This window comes from Podarcis bocagei (assembly GCF_964188305.1).
Source record: "Podarcis bocagei genome assembly, chromosome: 13".
NCBI lineage: Eukaryota > Metazoa > Chordata > Lepidosauria > Squamata > Lacertidae > Podarcis > Podarcis bocagei.
The window spans coordinates 14,351,267-14,375,746 of NC_138138.1; the positions used below are offsets into that span (position 1 = coordinate 14,351,267).

The 24,480-nt window shown below is 46.6% G+C and overlaps 2 protein-coding genes across 7 annotated transcripts in view; both read right to left on the reverse strand.

Annotated features, from left to right (window-relative positions):
- Positions 1 to 11,129, reverse strand: part of TMEM98 (transmembrane protein 98) — a 29,738-nt gene extending 18,609 nt beyond the window's left edge. The window contains exon 1 of one of the 2 annotated variants that reach the window (XM_081166905.1): positions 10,963 to 11,129. The gene's annotated coding sequence lies outside the window, so the exon portion shown is untranslated. Of the gene's footprint in view, positions 1 to 10,618; positions 10,640 to 10,962 lie in introns of those variants that run through there. The other variant, XM_081166908.1, reaches the window with a different exon arrangement.
- Positions 11,130 to 19,255: 8,126 nt separating this feature from the next.
- ARHGAP27 (Rho GTPase activating protein 27) overlaps positions 19,256 to 24,480 on the reverse strand; it is a 69,524-nt gene continuing 64,299 nt past the window's right edge. For all 5 annotated transcript variants that reach the window (XM_081166231.1, XM_081166232.1, XM_081166230.1 and 2 more), the window contains 3 exons: positions 23,509 to 23,643; positions 20,876 to 20,981; positions 19,256 to 19,613 (listed from right to left, as the gene is read on the reverse strand). In XM_081166231.1, coding sequence (XP_081022357.1) covers positions 19,436 to 19,613; positions 20,876 to 20,981; positions 23,509 to 23,643 — 419 coding nt within the window. In that variant the 3' untranslated portion in view covers positions 19,256 to 19,435. The remainder of the gene's footprint in view (positions 19,614 to 20,875; positions 20,982 to 23,508; positions 23,644 to 24,480) is intronic.

Sequence of the window (24,480 nt, forward strand, 5' to 3'; positions counted from 1 at the left end):
ACTGAAACTGCCTTGGTCGCGACAATCGATCATAACATCCTTCTGGACCGTCTAGAGGAGCTGGGAGCTGAGGGCACTGTTATACAGTGGTTCTGCTCCTTCCTCCTGGGCTGTGTCCAGAAAGTTGTGGTGGGGGATGAGTGTTCAGACTTACTTGTGGGGTGCCTCGGGGTTCCGTCCTCCCCTCCATGCTTTTTAACATCTACAGGAAGCTGCTGGGAGAGATCATCAGGGGGTTTGGGCTTGGTGTCCATCAATATGCGGATGATACCCAACTCTACCTCTCTTTCAACTCAGAACCAGTGAAGGTGGTGAAGGTCCTGTGTGAGTGCTTGGAGGTGGTTGGAGGATGGATGGCAGCTAGTGGATTGAGGTTGAATCCTGACAATAATGAAGTTCTGTTCTTGGGGGTCAGGGGGTGGGCTGGTGTGAAGGACTCCCTGGTCCAGAATGGGGTAACTGTGCCCCTGAAGGGCCAGGTGCACAGCCTGGGAGTCATTTTGGACTCACAGCTGTCCATGGACGCACAGGTCAAATCTGTATCCAGGGCAGCTGTGTACCAGCTCCATCTGGTACACAGGCTGAGACCCTACCTGCCCGGAGACTGCCTCACTAGAGTGGTGCATGCTCTTGTTATCTTCCGCTTGGACTACTGCAATGTCCTCTACGTGGGGCTACCTTTGAAGGTGACCCAGAAACTACAACTAATCCAGAACGCAGCAGCTAGTCTGGTGACTGGGAGTGGCCACCAAGACCATATAACACATGTCCTGAAAGACTTACATTGGCTCCCAGTACATTTCTGAGCACAATTCAAAGTGTTGGTGCTGACCTTTAAAGCCCTAAACGGCCTCGGTGCAGTATACCTGAAGGAGCATCTCCACGCCCATCATTCTGCCCAGACACTGATGTCCAGCACCAAGGGCCTTCTGGTGGTTCCCTCACTGTGAGAAGCAAAGTGACAAGGAACCAGGCAGAGGGCCTTCTTGGTTGTGGCGCCCGCCCTGTGGAATGTCCTCCCATTAGATGTCAAAGAGATAAACAACTACCTGACATTTAGAAGACATCTGACGACAGCCCTGTTTAGGGACGTTTTTAATGTGTGACTTTTTAATGTATTTTTATTTCATTTTTTGGGAAGCCACCCAGAGTGGCTGGGGAAACCCAGCCAGATGGGCAGGGTACAAATATATTTGTAGTAGTAGTAGTAGTAGTAGTAGTAGTAGTAGTAGTAGTAGTACTTTGTAGGATTTGATAATCTTTATAGGTCTTTTAAATTTCTAATCAATCAATCTATCTATCTATCTATCTATCTATCTATCTATCTATCTATCTATCTATCTATCTATCCCCTCCCCCGTTTCCCTTTCTGTACTTCCTTATCCTTATAAAATTGAATATATATATATTTTTAAAATTTACGGCTCCACAGTTTTCTGGGTCGCCCCATATTCATTACCCAACCACCTATGCTGCTCATGGCCAGATCACTTTGGGGCACTGCCATGCTGTAAAAAGATTCTCATGAAGCACAGATCCCCATGGATCCTTAGGTTTTTTATGTTTGGTCACCCTGAAATCACTATCAAATCACACATGATGTATATGACCACAGAACGAACCACAAAAACCACAGAGCACAGCCAAGGAACAAACACTATATTAAATACTTTAATCCTCATGGATCGGCATGATTGTTAAATGGACTCCACCAAATTATATTGTAAGATCACACCAATGTCCATGGAATGACCGAAATACAAACGCTATCTGAAATGGTTCTGCATTAGCAAGAACATTGAAATAAAATGACATTCATATTCATAGCTTCCACTGTGAAGAACTGCACCTGGAAATTTTTGACACTGCTAAACCTCAAGAATGTCCAAGGCAGAGATTGTGATGATCTTACCTGTGAATGTAAATTATCAAACCAACTAGATGGAGACCACCAAAGTAACCATGAAAAACAATCACCTGTCTTGCGTCAATTCAGCTACAAATGGTTTTGGGACAAAAGTTGGTTGCTTTGCAGGGGTAGTAATTATAAATGGAGGTTTAACTGCAAGTTTTTTTGAGAACTGATTTTGTCAGTGCAAACTTTGAAATAGGGGGTTTCCAACGTGGTGCCCATGGGAATCATGTTGCCTGCTGACAGCTTTCCTGGAGTCCACCACGTGTTTTTAGAAAAAGAACAGGATTTGTGGTGAATTGTGCCCAGCATGACTTCAGATTGTTCATAGTACATTTGATTGACTACAGGGGCATATGAAGGGGCAGCGGGGTGATGGTGCCCCAGGGTGCCATGCTGGGGGGAGAGTGACAGTAAGGTCGCTGTACTGGCTGCCGCTCTTGCGGCAACTGTACAGGCAGCCCCTCTCGCAGCGACCGTATGGCTCATACGGGCAGCTGCTCTCGCGGCGACTGTACAGGCTGCTGCTCGCGTAGCGTCCGTACAGGCAGCTCCTCTCATGGCGGTCGTACAGGCTGTATGGGCAGCCGCTCTCCTGGCGACCATACGGGCTGCCACACGCACGGCGTCCATACGGGCTGCCATGCATGCACAGTCCGTACAGGACATTGTGTGCGCACCCATCAGCCAGGACTTGTTACCATATTATAGCTGCCACAAAATCTATCGGCATGCCACCAGAACCAGGGAAGCCTTGCCAGTTGCAGCTCACACAGTTGAAGTGAAATAAAAGACAGAAGAGTAGATCGGGAAGAAAGTTCCCCAGACTGCAGGAAAAGATAACAGTAGCTCCAGCAGCTGATTCAGTGCAGGCTGCTGAGGGGTTTGACTCCTTAAGATCACCAACTGACTATGAGACACCTGGAAAGCACTCAGCCTCAGATGACCTCCACTCCAAAAGGTGGGAAAGAGGATTTGACAGTGACCGATATTGATTATAGCAGCCCCATATTCTCAACACAAAGTGAGAAGTGTTTGGACAAATCACTGATTTGTACATCAGTTCCCCCATTGCACAACTGTACCTTCCCCACACTCAGTCTACAAACCATGGGACTTTGGTTCAGTTGGCAACATCTGTGTGTATGACTATGACATAAACACACTGAAAGGATCAAACTGGATAAATGATCGCATAATAGATGCCTTTCTTGCCTCCAGGGTGATCATGGCCAAAGAGCTAGGTCACAATGGAACAATTTTTCCACTTACCGTACTTGCCACTTCATGCAGATATGTCAAAGATTGCCAGTGCAAGCTCTGAAGAACTGTTTGAGATTTGGAGTGCTAAAGAAAGATGTTTTGATTATTCCAGTAAATGACAGAGAAGTCCACTGGAAACTGATAGTAATCATTTTTAAAAGGAAGACCATGCTCTATCTAGATTCCAAACATGGATTGAACCACTCTGTGATTGATGCAATAACATCCTTCTTAGCATGTCTGTATGAGATGGATTCAAAATATCCCTATAGTTTTGCGGCTGATCATTTTTTGCACCAACTGATATACCCAGGCAAGGTACCGTAATTCCAGTGACTACGGTCCTTTCACATGTACCATTGCCCATCTGATTGCTTCTGCTGCCCAATTACAGTTCATACAAAAGGATATGGCTGCCATTAGACCCTGGATTGCAAAAGAAATAATACAGTACTGTGGGAAAACCTATTTTGAAGGACAAGACAAATATTTTCAAGTGGAAATCGATGCTGTTCCTCCCAAGAAGAGACAAATCTTGAACGAGAGTTACATTACTGTGTCTCGATCATGCCCAGAGGGATGGAAGGATACACTAGCCTATTGCTCAGATATCCTTGTTTGAAGGCTGCTGGTCACTATGTTTCTTGAAGGAAGGGTGCAGGAGGCCCAGTGGTGACCTAACTATGGCTTACTGTGAAGGAAACTGCAAGGACTGGTACCACTGCTTTCGCATAGGCATTGATTCAAAAGATCTTCCAGAGGTTTTTGTGTGTCCAGACTGTCAATCCACTGTGTCCAAATAGATTTTGAAACTGCGAACTGTCATATTCCACAGGTTGGTATAATACAGCAAAATCCAAACATATAGTTTTCATCATCATGGCAGGGATGGTCCTTTTCCATAGAATTCTTATTTATGGAGGTAGTTTTTATATCCTGCTTTTCTCTACTTGAAGGAGTCTCAAAGTGGCTAAAAATCTCCTTTCCCTTCCACCCCCACAACAGACACCTTGTGAGGTAGGTGGGGCTGAGAGAGTTCAGAGAGAAGTGTGACTGGCCCAAGGTCACCCAGCAGCTGCATGTGGAGGAGCGGGGAAGCGAACCCAGCTCACCAGATTAGAGTCCACCGCTCTTAACTACTACACCACAGAAACGTATCTCTTAAAACTCTGGAGCAAGCTGTTCAGTTCAGCCTCATAGTGATACTGATTTGTGGAGGGAAGGTTGGTGATGAGCAAGATCTGTTCCCATTTCCCAACACAGAGACCATAGAGCAGTTTCTTTTGGGGGCTGAACCTGCAGAGTGTTTCTGTTCAGAATTTCCGTGGCAGAAATTGGCTAAGTGCCTTTATAAACATTCAGCTTCTCAAATCGAACCCCATCATGAAACTTTCAGGTGTAGCTGTTGGAGGTGGAGGGCAGAGAAGGTGCTAGTCCTTACCTCCCTCCTCCCAGCCCCACGATCAGTTGCCCAATGGGCTGAATTTCAGGGCTTTTGCATGTAAAGGGCAAGCTTGTTCTTTACTTGTTTAGACTCTTTAAACTTGGAAACAGATATTTGGCTCCATGACCAAAATGACCAAAAGGGTCAGCTTCTAGAAGCCTGGAAAGATCATAATTGTACTGCCCCTACCCTCAGCCCTAACTCCGTTGAGTATTTTTTGTTATGAGACTGAGTGTTTGGGGCTGATGCTGTAGCATTCTTGTCTGGGGGCTTGATGGAAAAACAGAAAAGTGACCCTCACCTAACTCTCCAATGCCCTTCAACAAGAATGCTGTAGGAAATATTGCTAAGCCCAAAGGGAGGCAAGAATTTGCTTCAGCTCACCTTGTTAATGGCAGAGCAAAAGCTATGTGTGTGTCATTCTCAATCAGTCTACTTTCAGGACTGATTTTAGAACCCTCTTATATCAGGGTTTGGGTTTGGTTTTTGGAAGACGCCTGTGCGTGAATTTGTTTTATGTGTGTAGATTAGTGCACGCTGACCAACGCACAGTCTTCGCAGTAGGGCTCTGTTCTGATGGCATGAGTAGTCACGACAAACTGGTGGATCCTATCTGCTGCAGCCTTCATCCGCCTTCAGAGCCGTTGTAACACACTGCTTGTTATCACCCGCCTGTTCTGCCGTTGAGGACTTCTTGGATCATTCTTTGTCTAACTCCTTCCCTGTTATGTACTAAGCTTGGATCCTAGAACAATAGGCAAGTAGGATCCTAGAATGCAAGAACTGATTGGCTTGCAGGAAAACACCAATCAGGCTCCAGGAGGGAAGCAGAATCAGCCAGTCAGACCCGGGACTCATTGTGTAAATAATGTATATAAAAGCCTGAGGTTTGGGGGGGGGGAATTCAATCACTGTTTTACAAGCTGCAATAAAGAGCATGAAATCACTACAGGACTCTGAGCATATTTAATTTTCTTTGACCTTACCACCTTGGGTGACCCTGCTGGGAGTACGAGATTCCCAATGGCTTCACTCACAAGGGTCATAGGAATGTGCAAGCCCACTCACCATGACAAGTGAGAGAACTGAGATAGATTGCACCGAGCCCTGGTTCTCATTAGACAAAGCGTTCCACCAAAAAGGCTCTGGCTCTGGTTGAGGACAGCTGGATATGTTTTGGGCCAGGGACCACCAGTAGGTTGCTGTTAGATGAGCGTCACACTCATGGGGGGTGTATTGGAAGATAATTCCCACAGATAAGAAAGGTCACAGACTGTTTAGGGCTTTAAAGATTAGCACCAAAACATTGAACCTGATTCGATACTCCACCTGGAGCCAATCCAGCTGATGAACAACCAACTGAATGTGGGCTCTCCACAAAGTCCAAGTAAGAACTCATGCATCTGCATTTTAGACCATCTGGAGTTTCTGGAGCAGTCTCAAGGGTAGCCCTGCATATCTATCTCTATCACACACTCTCTCTCTATCACATTTATACCCTGCACTCCCCGGCTCAGGTGTACAGCAAGTTAAAGTAGTCTAGTCTGCAGGTGACTACTGCATGGATCACCATGGCTAGGTTGGAAAGGGACAGGTACGGTACCGATCTCCTAACCTGACATAGATTCAAAAATTCCAGTTTGGCTACATTTGTGACCAATGCCTCCATAGAGACAGAAGCATCCAGGATCACACCGGGACTCCTGATAGCGGCTACAGGTGACTATTCCACCCCATTAAGAGCTGGGAGCTGGCAAACCAAACTGAAATTATTCTGGCCCAGCCATTGGACGCCCATCTTTAATGGATAGAGATTCAGCCGACTCCGTTTCCTCCATCCCAGCACACCCACCTAAAAATTGGCCAATATATCCAGGGTAGCATATGGCAGTAGATCCATGATGTTTGTGGTCAGATCTGTGGTTATGTACAAGATATTTGAATAAAGGGTGAATTTGGGGTTCCCCAATGCAAAAAGTGTGATGATCCATGAGGATCCGTGCTTCAAAACCACGTTTTTGAGCCATGGAGTGGCCAGGAAGCTGTGGATCCATGTTTTTTGTGGTGCAGGCTGTGCCCCTGGGAATGATGTGTGATTTGACGGTGAGTTTGGGTTGGCCCAGTGCAAAAGGGTGTGAGGATCCACGAGGATCCATGCTTTGAAATCACGTTTTTGGGCCACGGAATGGCCAGGAACCCGTGGATCCGAGTTTTTTGTGGTGCAAGCTGTGTCCCATGGCATGAAGTGTGATTTGACAGTGATCTAGGGGTGGCCCAGTGCAAAAAGTGTGAGGATCCACGAGGATCCGTGCTTCAAAACTACATTTTTGGGCTACGGTGTCGCCAGGAAGCCGTGGATCCGTGATTTTTGTGGTGCAGGTTGTGCCCCTGGCCATGATGTGTGATTTGATGGTGACTTTGGGCTGGTCTTGTGCAAAAAGCGTGAGAATCAATGAGGATCCGTGCTTCAAAACCATGTTTTTGGTCCACGGTGTTGCCAGGAAGCCGTGTATCCGAGTTTTTTGTGGTGTAGGCTGTGCCCCTTGGTATGATATGTGATTTGACAGTGAGTTTGGGTTGGCCCAATGCAAAAAGCATGAGGAACCATGAGGATCCGTGCTTCAAAACCACGTTTTTGGGCCATGGTGTTGCCAGGAAGCCATGGATCTCGGTTTTTGTGGTGCAGGCTGTGCCCCTGGCCATGATGTGTAATTTGACGGTGAATTTGGGCTGATCTAGTGCAAAAAGCATGAGGATCCATGAGGATCCGTGGTTCAAAACCATGTTTTTGGGCCACGGTATGACCAGGAAGCCGTGGATCCGTGATTTTTGTGGTGGTTTCTGTGCCCCTGGCCATGATGTGTGATCTGATGGTGACTTTGGGCTGGTCTTGTGCAAAAATCAACAGGATCCATGAGGATCCATGCTTCGGAACCACGTTTTTGGGCCACGGTATGGCCAGGCAGGCGTGTATCCGAGTTTTTTGTGGTGTAGGCTGTGCCCCTTGGTATGATATGTGATTTGACAGTGGGTTTGGGTTGGCCCAATGCAAAAAGCGTGAGGATCCATGAGGATCCGTGCTTCAAAACCACGTTTTTGGGCCACGGTATGGCCAGGAAGCCGTGGATCCTATTTTTTTGTGGTGCAAGTTGTATCCCTGGCCATGATGTGTGATTTGACGGTGAATTTGGGCTGATCTAGTGCAAAAAGCGTGAGGATCCATGAGGACCCGTGCTTCAAAACCACATTTTTGGGCAACAGTATGACCAGGAAGCCATGGATCCATGATTTTTGTGGTGCAGGTTGTGCCCCTGGACATGATGTGTGATTGAACGGTGTGTTTGGGTTGGCCCAATGCGAAAAGTGTGAGGATCCATGAGGATCCGTGCTTCAAAACCACGTTTTTGGGTAGTGGTATGAACAGGAAGCTGTGGATCCTAGATTTCTTTGGTGCAAGTTGTATCCCTGGACATGATGTGTGATTTGACAGCGAGTTTGGGCTGGCCCAATGCAAAAAGTGTGAGGATCCATGAGGATCCGTGGTTCGGAACCACGTTTTTGGGCCACAGTATAGCCAGGAAGCCGTGGATCCGTGATTTTTGTGGTGGATGCTGTGCCCCGGCCATGAGGTTTGATCTGATGATGACTTTGGGCTGATCTTGTGCAAAAATCATGAAGATCCATGGGAATCCATGCTTCAAAACCACGTTTTTGGGCCACGGTATGGCCAGGCAGGCATGCATCCGAGTTTTTTGTGGTGGATGTTGTGCCCCTGGCCATGATATGTGATTTGACAGGGAGTTTGGGTTGGCCCAATGCAAAAAGCGTGAGGATCCATGAGGATCCGTGGTTCGGAACCACGTTTTTGGGCCATGGAGTGGCCAGGAAGCCGTGGATCCGAGTTTTTTGTGGTGTAAGCTATGCCCCTGGATATGATGTGTGATTTGACAGTGAGTTTGGGTTGGCCCAATGCAAAAAGAGTGAGGATCCATGAGGATCCGTGCTTCGAAACCACGTTTTTGGGTCACGGTATGGTCAGGAAGCCGTGGATCCGAGTTTTCTGTGGTGCAGGCTGTGCCCCTGGGAATGATGTGTGATTTCATGGTGAGTTTGGGCTGATCTAGTGCAAAAAGCGTGAGGATCCATGAGGATCCGTGCTCCAAAACCACGTTTTTGGGCCATGGAATGGCCAGGCAGGCGTGGATCTGAGTTTTTTGTGGTGCAGGCTGTGCCCCCTGGGAATGATGTGTGATTTGACGGTGAGTTTGGGCTGATCTAGTGCAAAAAGCGTGAGGATCCATGAGGATCCGTGCTTTGGAACCACGTTTTTGGGCCATGGAGTGGCCAGGAAGCCGTGGATCTGAGTTTTTTGTGGTGCAGGCTGTGCCCCCTGGGAATGATGTGTGATTTGACGGTGAGTTTGGGCTGATCTAGTGCAAAAAGCGTGAGGATCCATGAGGATCCGTGCTTGAAAACCACGTTTTTGGGCCTTGGAGTGGCCAGGAAGCCATGGATCCGTGATTTTTGTGGTGCAGGCTGTGCCCCTGGGAATGATGTGTGATTTGACGGTGAGTTTGGGTCGGCCCAATGCAAAAAGCATGAGGATCCATGAGGATCTGTGGTTCGGAACCAAGTTTTTGGGCCACGGTTTCGCCAGGAAGTCGTGGATCTGTGATTTTTGTGTTGCATGCTGTGCCCATGCCCATGATGTTTGATCTGATGGTGACTTTGGGCTGATCTAGTGCAAAAATCATGAGGATTCATGAGGATCCGTGCTTCGGAACCACGTTTTTGGGCCAGGGCGTGGTCAGGCAGGTGTGGATCCGAGTTTTTTGTGGTGCAGGCTGTGCCCCTTACTATGATATGTGATTTGACGGTGAGTTTGGGGTGGCCCGATGCAGAAAGCGTGAAGATGCATGAAGATCCGTTCTTGAAAACCACGTTTTTGGGCCACGGTTTCGCCAGGAAGCCGTGGATCCGTGATTTTTGTGGTGGATGCTGTGCCCATGGCCATGATCTTTGATCTGATGGTGACTTTGGGCTGATCTAGTGGAAAAATCATGAGGATCCATGAGGATCCGTGTTTTTTAACCATGTTTTTGCGCCCATGCGCCCCCCCCGAAACAGTGGATGCGTGATTTTTTTTATGCTTTCTACAGAGTAAGACATGGTCTACAATATCATGGTGGTTTTATTTAATTTGAATGAAAAAATCATATGAATTCATGAGGATCCGTGTAGATCCGCCTTTTACCTTTTTCCGGTATTTTGTTTGACCTTCTGTCTCTAGTCTAGAGCTTAACAGATTCCTAAAACACGCACTAAGAAAAGTCAGATATTTCAGCCTATAGATAAATGGCACAAATCAGAACAAAATACACTTAAACTTCCATCTTTTGCTTCATTTATTCTGATTATAACAGAAAGGTGATTCGTTTGACCACTGGAAATTCTAAGCACCTCCACGACATCTGTCTCTGTGGCTATAATGAAGAGCTAGAAATTTACTTTATTTCCCAACATGTAAAAACGGGAGGATTTAAGCCTCTGCAGCTTGCGACGGATAAAACTTTTTCTTTTTTTCTCTTCCCTCTTTCTCTTTGCTTTCAAAATGGCCCTTTCGCTTATCTTTGTTTGTGGGTGCAGTTCCACCCACAAGAAATCCAGGGTAGTTCCGGTAATAATAATCATGCTAATAATTTTATTATTTATACCCCGCCCATCTGACTGCGGTTGCCCCAGCCACTCTGGGCGGCTTCCAACACACATGAAAAACACAATAAAACATTCAACATTGAATAACTTCCCTATACAGGGCTGCCTTCAGATGTTGTCGAAAGGTTGTCTAGCTACTTATCTCCCTGAATTCACAATAATTTTATTATGATGAACTATTTTTAACTACCACCTTTCCCAAAGAGTTTAAAGGGGGGAAGAGATGAAAGGAAGGAAGGAAGCGAAGGAGCAGAGAGATCCACAGCTGCTGTTGCTGCTGTTACCTTTTCCTCCTCCTCACTCAGGAATTTTGCCTTAGCAAAAAAAAAAAAGTTATTTGCAGCAAACAGGGCCCCTTCAGAACTGCCTGTGGAATGTCTGGTTTTCTTTCTTGCTGCTGTTCTTTTAAAGAGGATTAATCACTAAACTCTGGCTGTTTCTCTTCCCCCGCAGTAAAAACAGCCACCACTTTTGAAGCAAGACCTCAACAACAACAAAACGCAACAGGGAAAAATAATAATTGCACCCTATAGAACATGGGAGAACTGCCCCCCACTCACCCAGTGAACCAAACACGCCTTAAACCAGCAAGAGAGCGTGCGGAAACATTTCTTCTCTTTTCATTTACCTGCGGGAAGACTGGGGTAAAGTGTCCCCCTTGCCAAACGTCCACCAAGCGAAGACGGGCCTCTGGTCCCGGCCGCGCCAACCCTCTCTTCGACTCCTGGGGAACTAGGTCCTCCTGCTTGCATTCCTTAGCAGGATAATACTGAACAGATGCCAAATGGACAGAGGAGAGATTAGAAAGTGGGCTGGCCAAGCCAAGGGGATGGAGGTGGGATTTGGTGGTGGGGGCAAGCTCCGCAGGGATGCTGAGCTCACCCTTCCCTGTGGGAGAAAGTGCCCGAATGTAGTTGTCATGGACAAAACCACATCACTTTCTTTCTCTTTTTGAAACACAATAGGGATACATTTAAATTTGCAATTCGGTATAACAGGGGCAGTACAGTGGTCCTTCGGGTTACAGATGCTTCAGGTTACAGACTCCGCTAACCCAGAAATAGTACCTTGGGTTAAGAACCTTGCTTCAGGATGAGAACAGAAATCGCACGGCGGCAGCGGGAGACCCCATTCACTAAAGTGGTACCTCAGGTTAAGAACAGTTTCAGGTTAAGAACGGACCTCCATAACAAATTAAGTTCTTAACCCGAGGTACCACTGTACATTCTTCTTTCTTTGGCGATCACTCGTAGCCGAGTAAGATTGTTTTCCATAAACATGGTTTTAACGAGTCCGTAAGTGCCTGTGGAGGCCAATTCTGGATCCACACGTCCTTCCACAGTGGGGACATTGGTTTCCGGGCGGAAGTTGGTCACGGTGTGGATTTGCCAAGCATGCCTTCCGCTTAGCACATTTCTCCCTTGTGTCCTGAGTTTGAGCGTCTTCAAAGTTTGTGACACATTTGGTAAGGGCTGTTCTCCAATTGGAGCGTTCGCAGGCCAGTGTTTCCCAGTTGTCAGTTTTTACACTACATTTTTTAAGATTTGCTTTGAGACAGCAGCAATTAAAATATACAAATTAGATCTTAACACACTAAAATATAACCTGAAGTTGTCTTTTAAAACCTTAATCATGATATCACAGCTTGTTCCCATATTTTATGGCGATCACACAGAATTTGGCCACCTTTAATGTGATCTCTGGATCTTAGTCCTCTACCAGAGATTTTAAACCTTGGAGTTTGGACCCATTTGAAGATTTTTGCATAGCAGGGGAGATAAATGCTGAGCGTATGTCCCCGTAGAAACAACGTTGTAACAAGGCATGAGAGACAGTTTCTACCTCCATCAAGCTGCAGGGACAGAACTCTTTCCGTGTATGGTTTACCCTCGAATCTGCCCTGCAATAAGGCAGATGGCAGCACGTTGAATCTAGCCAGGGTGAACGACCATCTGTATTTGGGTATTTGTATTTTGACAAATATATTGCTGGGGTAAACCCTCACCCATTGTCTTTTATTGCTGGGTGTTTATTCATCTCGCTCACATGGCAATGTACCGTATTTTTCGCTCTATAGGACACACTTTTCCCCCTCCAAAAATTGAGGGGAAATATGTGTGCGTCTTATGGAGCGAATGCAGGCTCCTTGGCTTCAGCGATAGCAATGCAAAGCCTCCAAAGCGCAGAAGGAGCGCTCCCTCCACGCTCCGGAGGCTACGCGTTGCTTTCGCTGAAGCCTGGAGAGCGAGAGGGGTCGGTGCGCACCAACCCCTCTCGCTCTCCAGGCTTCAGGGATAGCCGCCTGAAGCCTTCGGAGCGCAGCGTGAGTTCCTGCTGCGTTCCGGAGGCTTCAGGTTCCTTTCGCTGAAGCCGGGAGAGCAAGACTCTCCTGGCTTCAGCAGAGAGGGAGAGCTGCGCAGCGCCCCTTCAGCCAAGCGGGAGGAGAAATGGAAGGGGCTCCGTTTCTCCTGCCGCTTCGCTGAAGGGGTGCTGAGCAGAGAGGGGGAGATTTTTTTTTCTTGTTCTCCCCCTCTAAAACAAGGTGCATCCTATGGTCCGGTGCGTCCTATAGAGCAAAAAATACGGTAGTTCCACATCCCAATTTCTGACTTCCATGATTTTGTATGAGCAGGAACTGGTCTGTGACTGAAATAATAAATTCATCCATTCATTCATTCACATCACTTTGGCCTGCAAGCAAAGCCATCTTTCCCATAGGGGTTAGTTGTGCATTGCGCCTGGGTACCAGCCTCTCAGGGGCGCCCCAGCGAGTGGGGGAGCTGCGCGGCTTGGCTGGTGGCCTCCCCTTTCCCTGCACGCACGCCAGCTGTGCCCCGCCAACCATATGGCTGGCAGGGCGCAGCTTCCCTCCCAAGTCTCTGTGGAGATTGCTCTCCTGCATCGGCATGGGGGAGAGTTGCCCCCCCATGTCAGGCAGTGTGCAGCTTCACTGCCCCCCAACTATGCATGGTAATTTGGGGGTGCTGGGCGGATATTTGCACCCCAGCGCCGCATCTGCTAAAGACGGCCCTGCCTGCTAGCCAGCTAACAGCTGGAGGAGACCCTCATCCCAGCGGGAACAGTTGCAACTCCTAACAGGACGCACGCAGAATGAGAGATGGGGCATTTAAATGGCAAAATGCAGCTCAAGGTCTGCGTGAAGCGATGCACGTTGGGGTAGACTCCATGCGTAGCAACTGGGAAAGGCAAATTCCACATTAGGAAATGAGTGAAGAGAACTGAATCCCTAACTGGACTGTAGCCTCAGCCACAAGGAAGATCCTTGAAATATACTCAGAGTCGAGTGTGGATTTCATGCTCTTTACTCAGCTCATATTAGTGAGAATGGAAGTTCCCCCAAAATGTCTGCTTTATAGACGTTATTTACACAATGGGCCCCACGTGATTGGCTAATTCTGGGATTCTCCTGAAGGCCAATCAGGTTGCGGATTTGCTTCCACCTGGAGTTGGATTGGGTGGCTCCTGCGGACCAACCAGACTGCTGCATTCTGGATCCTATTGTTCTAGGACCAATCAGACTGCTGCATTCTGGATCCTATTGTTCTAGGACCAATCAGACTGCTGCCTTTTGGATCCTATTCAACTCAGTACATAACAATCCTATAATGCAAAAAAGCAAATCCAAAGGCAAATGCGTCTACACAGAATGCTTCATTTCTCAAAATGATGTCGTAACTTCCATCTTAAACACTCAACATAACACCTGTGCTTTCCTTCCTAGAAAAAAAGGTGCCGGTACTGGGGGGGGGAGGGGACAACTACATCACATGATCCCAAATATACACACACACACTTTGTTCATTGAAAGGTTATTGTTTATTTTAAAATCAATTGTCACAAATTGTCTTCTAGCAAAAAAACAAAACAAAAAAATCCTTCAGGTCCAACCACCGTTGTCTAAGATGGTTCCTAAAATGACCAGCAATTTAAAAATCAAAACCTGTTTAATGTAGAAGGCAAGTGGTAGGGATTGAATCATTTTGTGCTTCCTCAAAACCCATGCCACAACGGAGATGTCCTAACTGTCCAATTCCTGAACAAAAAGATTCGAGTATCTCATTTTTGTTGTGCCTGCGAACAATACTTTGACTCTCCTGTCAAATCTTTTTCAGGAACAGGAAATGCTTTGGGATAAAGAAGTATATTTAACTTGTTTGGCCAACGTTTATCAGAGGCATGTTACATTCTAATTTGTGATTATTCCCTCTCCCAAGGATTTATAACCACACAACTCCTCTGGTAGCCCAGAGCTCTGTGGACACAAAACAGTAAATAACATGACATGGCTAAAAAAAGGAGGAGAGGAATTCATCCCTCCCCTCCCCTCCAATGATAAATTATTATTATTATTATTATTATTGGAAATACATAGCTGCTTCTGCATGGGAGGTGCATAGGGAAAGGGCACTTTCTTAATAGCATTACTCATTTATCACTTTCTGTGGACTGTAAAAGGTTGCTGGGTTGAAGGTTTTGTGTCTTGAAGGTCAGACACCAAGCCAGACAGTGCAGGAAAAGCGGACAGGTTTACATCATGTGAGATTGGAAGGGAAGACACAGAAAAGATCCTGTCCTTAGCCAGGTGAAAAAGCAGGATGAACATTCCTCCTTCATTGTTCATTAGAATCATAAATACAATTCCCCCCCCCCATTCCCCCTCGAGGTAGGTTGGTAAGTCACTTTTCTACATCCGCTTATGGCTTTGTGCGAGGGACTTAGATGTGCCCATTGCACATTCAATGCCTCCAGCCAAAGCCACATGGTCCTGGAACCTACGCAGGCGGAGATCTAGCCTATGCTGGAGAGACCACATGGAAAATTCCTGTATACCAGCCTTCCCCAAGCTGGTGCCCTCCAGATGTTTTGGACTATAATTCCCTCCAGTCCCAGCTGCTGATGGGAGTTTCAGTTCAAAACCTCTCCTGGTATGCCCCACGGAGGACCTTAAGGTCCATATATAGCAACACCCTAGTGGTCCTGAGCCCTAAGGAAGTTAGATTAGCCTCAACTAGAGCCAGGGCCTTCTCAACACTGGCTCCGGCCTGGTGGAACACTCTGTCTCATGAGACCAGGGCCCTGCGAGATCTGATTTCTTTCCGCAGGGCCTGTAAGACAGAGTTGTTCCGCCTGGCCTTTGGCTTAGAATCAGTTTGATTCCCTCCCCCTCTTTCTTTTTCCTTTCTCCTCCTGCGAAGAGGCTGCATCCTAATGTTTTAATGTTGTCTTTTCATGTTTTTTAAATTGTATTTTAATCAACTTGTTTTTATTATTGGTTGTTAGCCGCCCTGAGCCCGGTCTTTGCTGGGGAGGGCGGGGTATAAATAAAAATTTATTATTATTATTGAAACATCTGGAGGGCACCATATTGGCAAAATCCGGTGTAACCAAAGTCATGGCTGGTGTCATTTTGGAACAGTGTTCCTCTAAGCCAGACAACCTGTGGCCACTCCCATCAGCCCCAGGCAAATGGTTGAGGAAGATGGCAGCTGTAGGGCGGTCCTACTAGCCCTACTCAAAGTAGACCCCCTTAAGTTAATGGACATGAGCTTTCATTGCTTTCAATGAGTGTGCTCTGTCTTTTGTTGAATGCAAAACAAGCAGCAACTGGAGGGCCACAGATTCTCCATCCCCTGCCCCCTATGAATTCCCAAATGGTGGATTTAGCAAAAAAAAAAAGATACTCCCCCTGCCCCCCAGCCACTCCCAATTCTTCAGTAGATTGTAGACTGGTCCTGGCTGTGCCAGCCACTGATGTATCACAGTTTTAACAGCATCTCTTCTTCCCATGCGAAGTACTTCCTGGTAGAATGGCAGGCCATGAAATCCAGTATTTTCCCAAGACAAGGCAACCTTAAACCCTCATGGCTCAGAGCACCTGGGCCCTTGGCTGGGCTTCTATGTGCACTCAGACGTTTGAGTTATTCATGTACCAGCAGCAGTGGCCAAACCAGGAAGGCAGGATGGAAGAGCCAGCAAGCCTATGTGCACAGCTTCCAGCACATGGTGCTTTTCCCTGGAAATGGGGGAGAATTAGACCTCATTGTTACCAGTCTGAGACTCGGCCACTTATTTGTGCTGTTGAGCAGTGTGACAGATGAGTGGCGCAACATTGGAGCAGGAAGTTCACAAATCTAAGCCACGGAACTTTTCCCACATGGCAGAAACTAGCCTTCTCAATCACCGTTGGTGCTAAAAGCACAAGCTCTTCACTGTCAATATTGGCACTAGACATGCAAACTGAATCCTCTTGACCGAACCAGAAAGTTTGCCAATGAAAACTCTCATACAGATATCGCTTCTCGTGCAACGTCGGAAGTTGTGTGTGCCCTGCATGTGCCTTGTTCTATGACACAAAGAAACACAAGCACACACACCTGCAATCATGTGGACATATGGAAATAAGCTTCAATCAGTGGTAGATGCTCCCAGGGATCAATTTTTTTGCAGAGGTAGAACATGTATAGGAAGCACACTGCAGGTGGACAAAGTTGCATACCACAAACAGGGCAATCTCAATAAACTGGTCTTGACTGTCAAGTGCAATCAACTCTTCCATCTTGGGGAGGAAAACTGAACACAAACTTGCAAATCTCAGGAGGAGCGTTACCCTCACGCTTGGCTAAAATCACACACATGCACCGGAATGAGCAGAAGATGCACTGCTGTTAACCCTACAATGCTGAACCCGCCATTATTCCCATAAACGCTTGTGACCTGCATCACGAGATGGCATCTTGCAATTTTCCGTGTTGCGCATGGGCAGAGACAGGTGGTGTGTGCCACATGGTCTAGCGTTTGGGTGATTGATGCCCTTGGAATGGATTTCTGGCTCTATTCAAACCCACTATCTGGACGTGCTTTTTTAAACAAAAGTTTGCTCAAAAGAGCTGAAGATTCACAGGACAATTGTAGCAAGACAAAAGTCAAATACCTAGGGGTTTATTTAACACCTAAGAATGTTAATTTGTATAAGGACAATTATGAAAAATGTTGGTCAGAGATTAAAAAAGATCTAGAAATATGGTCAAATCTGAAACTGTCAATGTTAGGCCGAATTGCAGTAATTAAAATGATTGTATTGCCTAGAATGTTATTTTTGTTTCAGACCTTGCAGATTCTTGATAAGATGGAATGTTTTAAGAGGTGGCACAAAGACATTTCGAAATTTGTCTGGCAGGGCAAAAAGCCCCGAATTAAATTCAAAATACTGACTGACGCTAAAGAAAGAGGGGGTTTTGCCCTGCCGGACCTAAAATTGTACTATGAGGCAGCAGCGTTTTGCTGGCTGAAAGAATGGATGCTCCTCGAGAATACAGACATCTTGGATCTGGAAGGCTTCAATAATGCTTTTGGTTGGCATGCATATCTTTGGTATGACAAGGTTAACAGTACCTTTAAAAATCACATTGTTAGAAAAGCATTATTTAATGTCTGGATAAGATACAAAGACTTATTGGAAAATAAAACCCCTAGATGGGTGTCACCAGTGGAGGCTAAAGCAGTGAAGAAACTCAATATGGAGGTCGGATGGCCGAAGTATTGGGAAATTTTAGAACAGGATGGAGACAAGGTTAAACTACAAAGTCAGGAGAAATTGAAGCACAAAGTAGAAAATTGGTTTCAATATCGCCAAATAATGGAAATTTTTAAACAGGATAGGAAAATCGGTTTCCAAGTGGAGAAATCAAAACTAGAGATCGAATTGCTAGAACCCAATACTAAGAATTTATCTAGAATGTATAACTTGCTGTTGAAATGGAACACACAGGATGAAACAGTTAAATCTGCTATGATTAAGTGGGCGCAGGATGTTGGACACAACATTATGTCAGATGACTGGGAATGGTTATGGAACACCGGTATCAAATTTACGGCATGTAATGCCTTAAAGGAAAACATTATGAAAATGGTATACAGGTGGTACATGACCCCAGTCAAGCTGGCAAAAATCTACCATTTGCCCGATAATAAATGTTGGAAATGTAAAGAGACTGAAGGTACTTTTTACCACCTTTGGTGGACATGCCCGAAGATAAAGGCCTTCTGGGAAATGATCTACAATGAAATGAAAAAGGTACTTAAATGTACATTTCCCAAAAAACCAGAGGCCTTTCTCTTGGGCATTGTCGGCCAATTGGTGACAAAGAAAGATAGAAATTTCTTTATGTATGCCACAACAGCAGCAAGAATACTCATCGCAAAGTATTGGAAGACACAAGATTTACCTACTCTGGAAGAATGGCAGATGAAAGTGATGGACTATATGACACTGGCTGAGATGACAGGCAGAATCCGTGACCAACGTAAAGAGATGGTGGAAGAAGAATGGAAAAAATTTAAGAGCTATCTTAAGGACTACTACAAACTCAATGAATGTTAAAATGTTGTGGTTGTTAGAAGCAACAGGATACAGGGATACAAGGTTAGATAATAAAGGAGGACTAAGATGACAGAGATCAGAAAGTAACAACTGGGAGTTGCTAGTTCAAATATGGACACTGGGATGCAGAGAGGGGGGGGTATGGGGAAGTCCAAGAAAAGAGGTTTATGAAAATATCTTTGAAAGTATTTTGTATGTTTGTTTTGTTTTGTGTTTGTTTGTTCTTTTTAAAAAATGCTGTAAAACCAATAAAAATTTATTAAAAAAAAAAACAATTGTAGCAAGACAATCCCTGTAATTCCTTAACAAGAAGCCAGGATGCTTGAAAACACTATGGTGTGCACTTGGTCACAGAAGCCTCCCTCCCATTCCCCCCCAAATTTTGTCCACACTACATCCTTCAGTGAAAGATATTCCGGGTGGGAGTTGAAGATCACTAACCCAAACAATGAGCTCCTTTCGCGTCCAGCAGGGTTTCACATCCCTGACCCGCAACGTTCAAGAGAGGCAACCATGGACATTCTGAATCCTACATTGACAGTTTTATTGCTAGTCGTTTCTCTCCCTCCCTCCCATATCTTCACTGTCTCTAGTCTTGGCACTGCCCAGCAACACCGTCGTCCCCACAGCGATGGGACCTGCCCCTTTGCGTCGCAGCTGCTCCTTCATTCAACCAGGCTCCTTGCTCCGCTGGGAAGGTCTAGCTCTCGGGGAAGATGTAGCTGTATTGGCTAAGGATTTGCTCCACAATCTGGTTCTGGAAAACCATGTACATAGTCATGTTCCCTTCTTCGGCCTCTGGCTTCAGCAACGTTGGCCCAAAGACGATCGCGACGCTCTGCATGGACATGCGGTTCTCCTCCCGGAACTCTATAACCCTGCGGGGAAGAGAGGAAGGATTCCGTGAAAGGGGAAGAGAGACCCTGCAGCTACAGATGTATCTCATCTGGGCATCCTCGCTTGGTGGTGGCATCTTACTGTAGTTCACCTTCATCTGCGCTGTAAAACAGTATCACAGCGCTTTAAAAAGTCATGGATTCACCCAAAGAATCCTGGGAACTGTATTTTGTTACGGGTTCTGAGAGTCACTAGGGGATCCCTGGCCCCTCCAGGGGTGATTTAGCAAATAATCCCTCTTTCTTGGGAATTTTGGGATTTGTAGCTCTATGAGGAGAATTGGAGGTTCTCCTCTCAGCACCCTGAACAAACAACAGTTCCCAGGATTATTTGGGGGGTTTAAAGTGGTATAGTAAAGGTAAAGGTAAAGGGACCTCTGAACATTAGGTCCAGTCGTGACCGACTCTGGGGTTGCGGCACTCATCTCGCTTTATTGGCTGAGGGAGCCGGCGTACAGCTTTCGGGTCATGTGGCCAGCATGACTAAGCTGCTTCTGGCGAACCAGAGCAGCGCACGAAAATGCCGTTTACCTTCCCGCCGGAGCGGTACCTATTTATCTACTTGCACTTTGACGTGCTTTTGAACTGCTAGGTTAGAAGGAGCAGGGACCGAGCAACGGGAGCTCACCCCATCGCGGGGATTCGAACCACCGACCTTCTGATCGGCAAGTCCTAGGCTCTGTGGTTTAACCCACAGCGCCACCCGCGTCCCTGGTATAAAGTATAAGGGAGCTTTAAATGTCTAGTGCAAATGTGGTCCAAGTGTCTTCTAACACAGGTTAAAAGACACTTGCTACCTTGTGCAAATCCCTCTTCCACCCACCATATGATATTGTCAAATACTAATGCTTTCCAACAGTGAAAAAAACGAAAGAATCACCCACAGAACGTTGACCATCAATTCAAAACAGTGGAGCTAAAAGAAAATTCCTCCATAAACAACCCAGGGAAAACGTCTGAAAGGTGGAGTAAAAAATATAATAAATAAGTTTGGGTTGTCTGGGGGTGTGGACAGGGTTAGAGTCCTGTTTACAGACAGGAGCCTAGGGACAGGAGAGTCAGCATGCTGGCGACAGGTGTGGAGAGGAGATGCAAAAGGCTGGGAGACAGCAAGACAAAGGTTGAATGGGAGGATTGTGGAATGGGAGGATAACCTCAACACAGGGACTCGAAGGGCTGGGCTTCAGAATTCGCACTCAACACCCTTACGCCAGCCCAGAGAATCGGGAGATGCAGCTGCTCACCTGCAGAGATGCTGGAAAAGTACCCTCATGGTATTGTGGTTAGCAGGAGGTAGAGAATTCACCAGCTCCCGTAAGCGGTAGCTGCGCTTCGAGGGCTCTGTAATTTCTGCAATGCCAAACAGAGGAAGAGATCTCACTCAGTGCATCCCCGCCCCCTATAGAGATACAGTGATACCTCTAGTTACATACTTCACTTCCTGAGAGAAGTGAAGCTACAGGGAACCAGGCAGAGGGCCTTCTCAGTGGTGGCACTCGCCCTGTGGAACACCCTCCCATCAGATGTCAAGGAAATAAACAACTATCTGACTTTTAGAAGACATCTGAAGGCAGCCCTGTTTAAGGAAATTTTTAATGTTTGATGTTTTATTGTATTTTTAATACGGGTACCTCGGGTTACATACGCTTCAGGTTACATACGCTTCAGGTTACAAACTCCACTAACCCAGAAATAGTACCTCGGGTTAAGAACTTTGCTTCAGGATGAGAACAGAAATCGTGCTCCGGCGGCGCAGCAGCAGCAGGAGGCCCCATTAGCTAAAGTGGTGCTTCAGCTTAAGAACAGTTTCAGGTTAAGAACGGACCCCCGGAACGAATTAAGTAATTAACCCGAGGTACCACTGTACAAATAAATGTAGAAGTCTGCACTGCTGCTATAGTTCTCCCTCCAACTTCCCTGCCACCCAATAATTGGGGCCGCTGCAAAGCGGCATGGGAATGGTAACTGCAACCTATTGGAGACATTGGAAGTATGCATCTCAGGGCTCAATCTTGATATTGCAACTTGCGGCTGGAAGTGGGCAAAAACCAGCAGTGCATCTACTAGTTCCTCTCCTTTCACTGCAGTGTCTAGTATGGGAAATGCCTGACATGACATACCATCGTGCCAAGCGTTTCTTCGCCGCGCTGCAGCAGTCAAAATATGGAGCAGGGCAAGTAGGTGCGTACGATACCACATCAGACATCTCCCTCACTAGATGTTGGGAAGAGAGGTGAGGAACGATGACAAAGCACACATGGCTGCTGTTCTTCAGCAGCCGGCATTTATCACAACACCTAGCTGTGTGTCAGACGGACCAGCTCCTCTGTTTCTACAAAAGCCATGTTATCTCCTGCTTGGACTACTGCAATGCGCTCTACGTGGGGCTACCTTCGAAGGTGACCCAGAAACTACAACTAATCCAGAATGCGGCAGCTAGACTGGTGAGTGGGAGCGGCTGCCAAGACCATATAATACCAGTCTTGAAAGACCTACATTGGTTCCCAGTACATTTCCGAGCACAATTCAAAGTGTTGGTGCTGACCTTTAAAGCCTTTAAAGGCCTCGGCTCGGTATACCTGAAGGAGTGCCTCCACCCCCATCGTTCAGCCCGGACACTGAGGTCCAGCTCTGAGGTCGTTCTGGCAGTTCCCTCCCTGCGAGAAGTGAAGCTACAGGGAAGCAGGCAGAGGGCTTTCTCGGTGGTGGCACTCTCCCTGTGGAACGCCCTCCCATCAGATGTGAAGGAAATAAACAACTATCTGACTTTTAGAAGACATCTGAAGGCAGCCTTTTAGGGAAGTTTTTAATGTTTGATGTTTTATTGTATTTTTAATACTGTACAGTGGTACCTCGGGTTACATACGCTTCAGGTTACAGACTCCGCTAACCCAGAAATAGTGCCTCAGGTTAAGAACTTTGCTTCAGGATGAGAACAGAAATTGTGCTCCGGCGGCGCAGCAGCAGCGGGAGGCCCCCATTAGCTAAAGTGGTGCTTCAGGTTAAGAACAGCTTCAGGTTAAGAACGGACCTCTGGAACGAATTAAGTACTTAACTTGAGGTACACTATATTCTGTTGGGAGCTTCTCAGAGTGGCTGGGGAGGCCTGGCCAGATGGGCAGGGTATAAGTAATACAATTATTATTATTATTATTGGCTCAGAAGGATGCTATGTTTTGTGGGCAGGAATTGAGGCAGAGGAGGCTAGCTGATAGTGATCTCATCCCAAACAGGGCTTTCTGAGGTCCAAGCTACATGATGTATTACTATGCTCTTTAATACAGGGTTGTTGTTTTTAATTCACAAATTTCTGGAGTGTGTTTGTGTGGAATCCCGAGACTCTATCATGGAGGGTAGGCTTTAACCCTTTATTGCCTGTTGTGATCCCAAATCCAGGCCAGCCCTCCCAATTAAAAATTTCAATGAAAAACGTACTCTCATAAAAACTTGTTTCCCTTATGCAAATTGCAGTCACGGCCTCCCCAAACTGGACTGGGACCATAGCGGGGGGGGGGGGGGAGAAGGATTAAGGTGCCTACTCTGCACACTAGGGTCCTGATCTGGATCTGGCCCTCCTGCAATGACAAATTTGTGCAAAAGCAAACCTGTGCTTAAGGCACAGATTCTTAGCCAAGGTATCGTCCTGTTTAGCTCTGAATGAGACCCCCCCTGCGGCTCGAAGGCCTCAAGAGAAGCAGACCTCGAAGAAGAAGAAGCAGGGCGTCATCTGAGATCTCTTCCTGCTCTTGTCTTTTCGAAAGCACTGACTAAACAGAGAACCACTCCCACAGATGCACCTTTAAGTAATACTGCAAGGACCAAAAGATGCTCTGATGCTTGAACCCAGCTACCCCCTCCCCAAAGCAACGTCTCTTACTGATGGCTGCAATGAATCTGTCAAAATGACTGAAGGGGAAGAGCGGCTCCGGCAACTCGCGGAAGAAAAGCTTGAGGGCCCCGGTGATGACGTGGACATCGTCCCAACGGCCGTCGTCGAGATCCAAGCGCTCATCTGCAAAAGCGACGGCAGGGAAACGGGTTAAGCAAGTATCCTAGGGCTGCTGAATAAGGAGCCAATATTACTCTTGTCCAGAATGTTTGGGCCTGACCGCAGCACAGCAAGGGCCACTCCTGCACCAATCTAAAATACGAGGATGAATGAGGATCCCCTTTGGTCACAACACAGAGCGGCTGTGGAAGGAGTCCAGCTTCAGTCCCACTACTTGGGCAACTCTGATTGGCTGTGAACATGGGAGAGCAGCAGGTCTAGAAACAACTCTATGATTTTATCATAGAATCATAGAATTGCAGAGCTTTTGACAACTAAGATGTATATATTTTAGGACCCGCCTTATTTCGGGTATTGTAAATTGTTATAAGCTGTTTTAAACCCTGGGGCCTTAGGATAAAAGGACGACAACAACAACAACAAAAACAACAACAACAACAGTTACTCGTTCATTTTTTTCTATCACAGTACAATTGTGTGTGGGGATCTTGCTTTTATTATGAATTTTGTGCTTTTATGCTGTGAATTGCCCTCAGATCTTTGCATGCAGAGCAGTATACAAATGTAATTAATAAGGTAAAAGGTAAAGGAGCCCTAGATGGTTAAGTCCAGTCAAAGGCGCCTCTGGGGTTGCGGTGCTCATCTCGCTTTTGGGCTGAGGGAGCCGGCGTTTGTCCACAGACAGCTTTCCGGGTCATGTGGCCAGCAGGACTAAACCACTTCTGACGCAACGGAACACCGTGATGGAAACCAGAGTGCACGGAAACGCCGTTTGCCTTCCTGCCACAGTGGTACCTATTGATCTACTTGCACTGGCATGCTAGGTTGACAGGAGCTGGA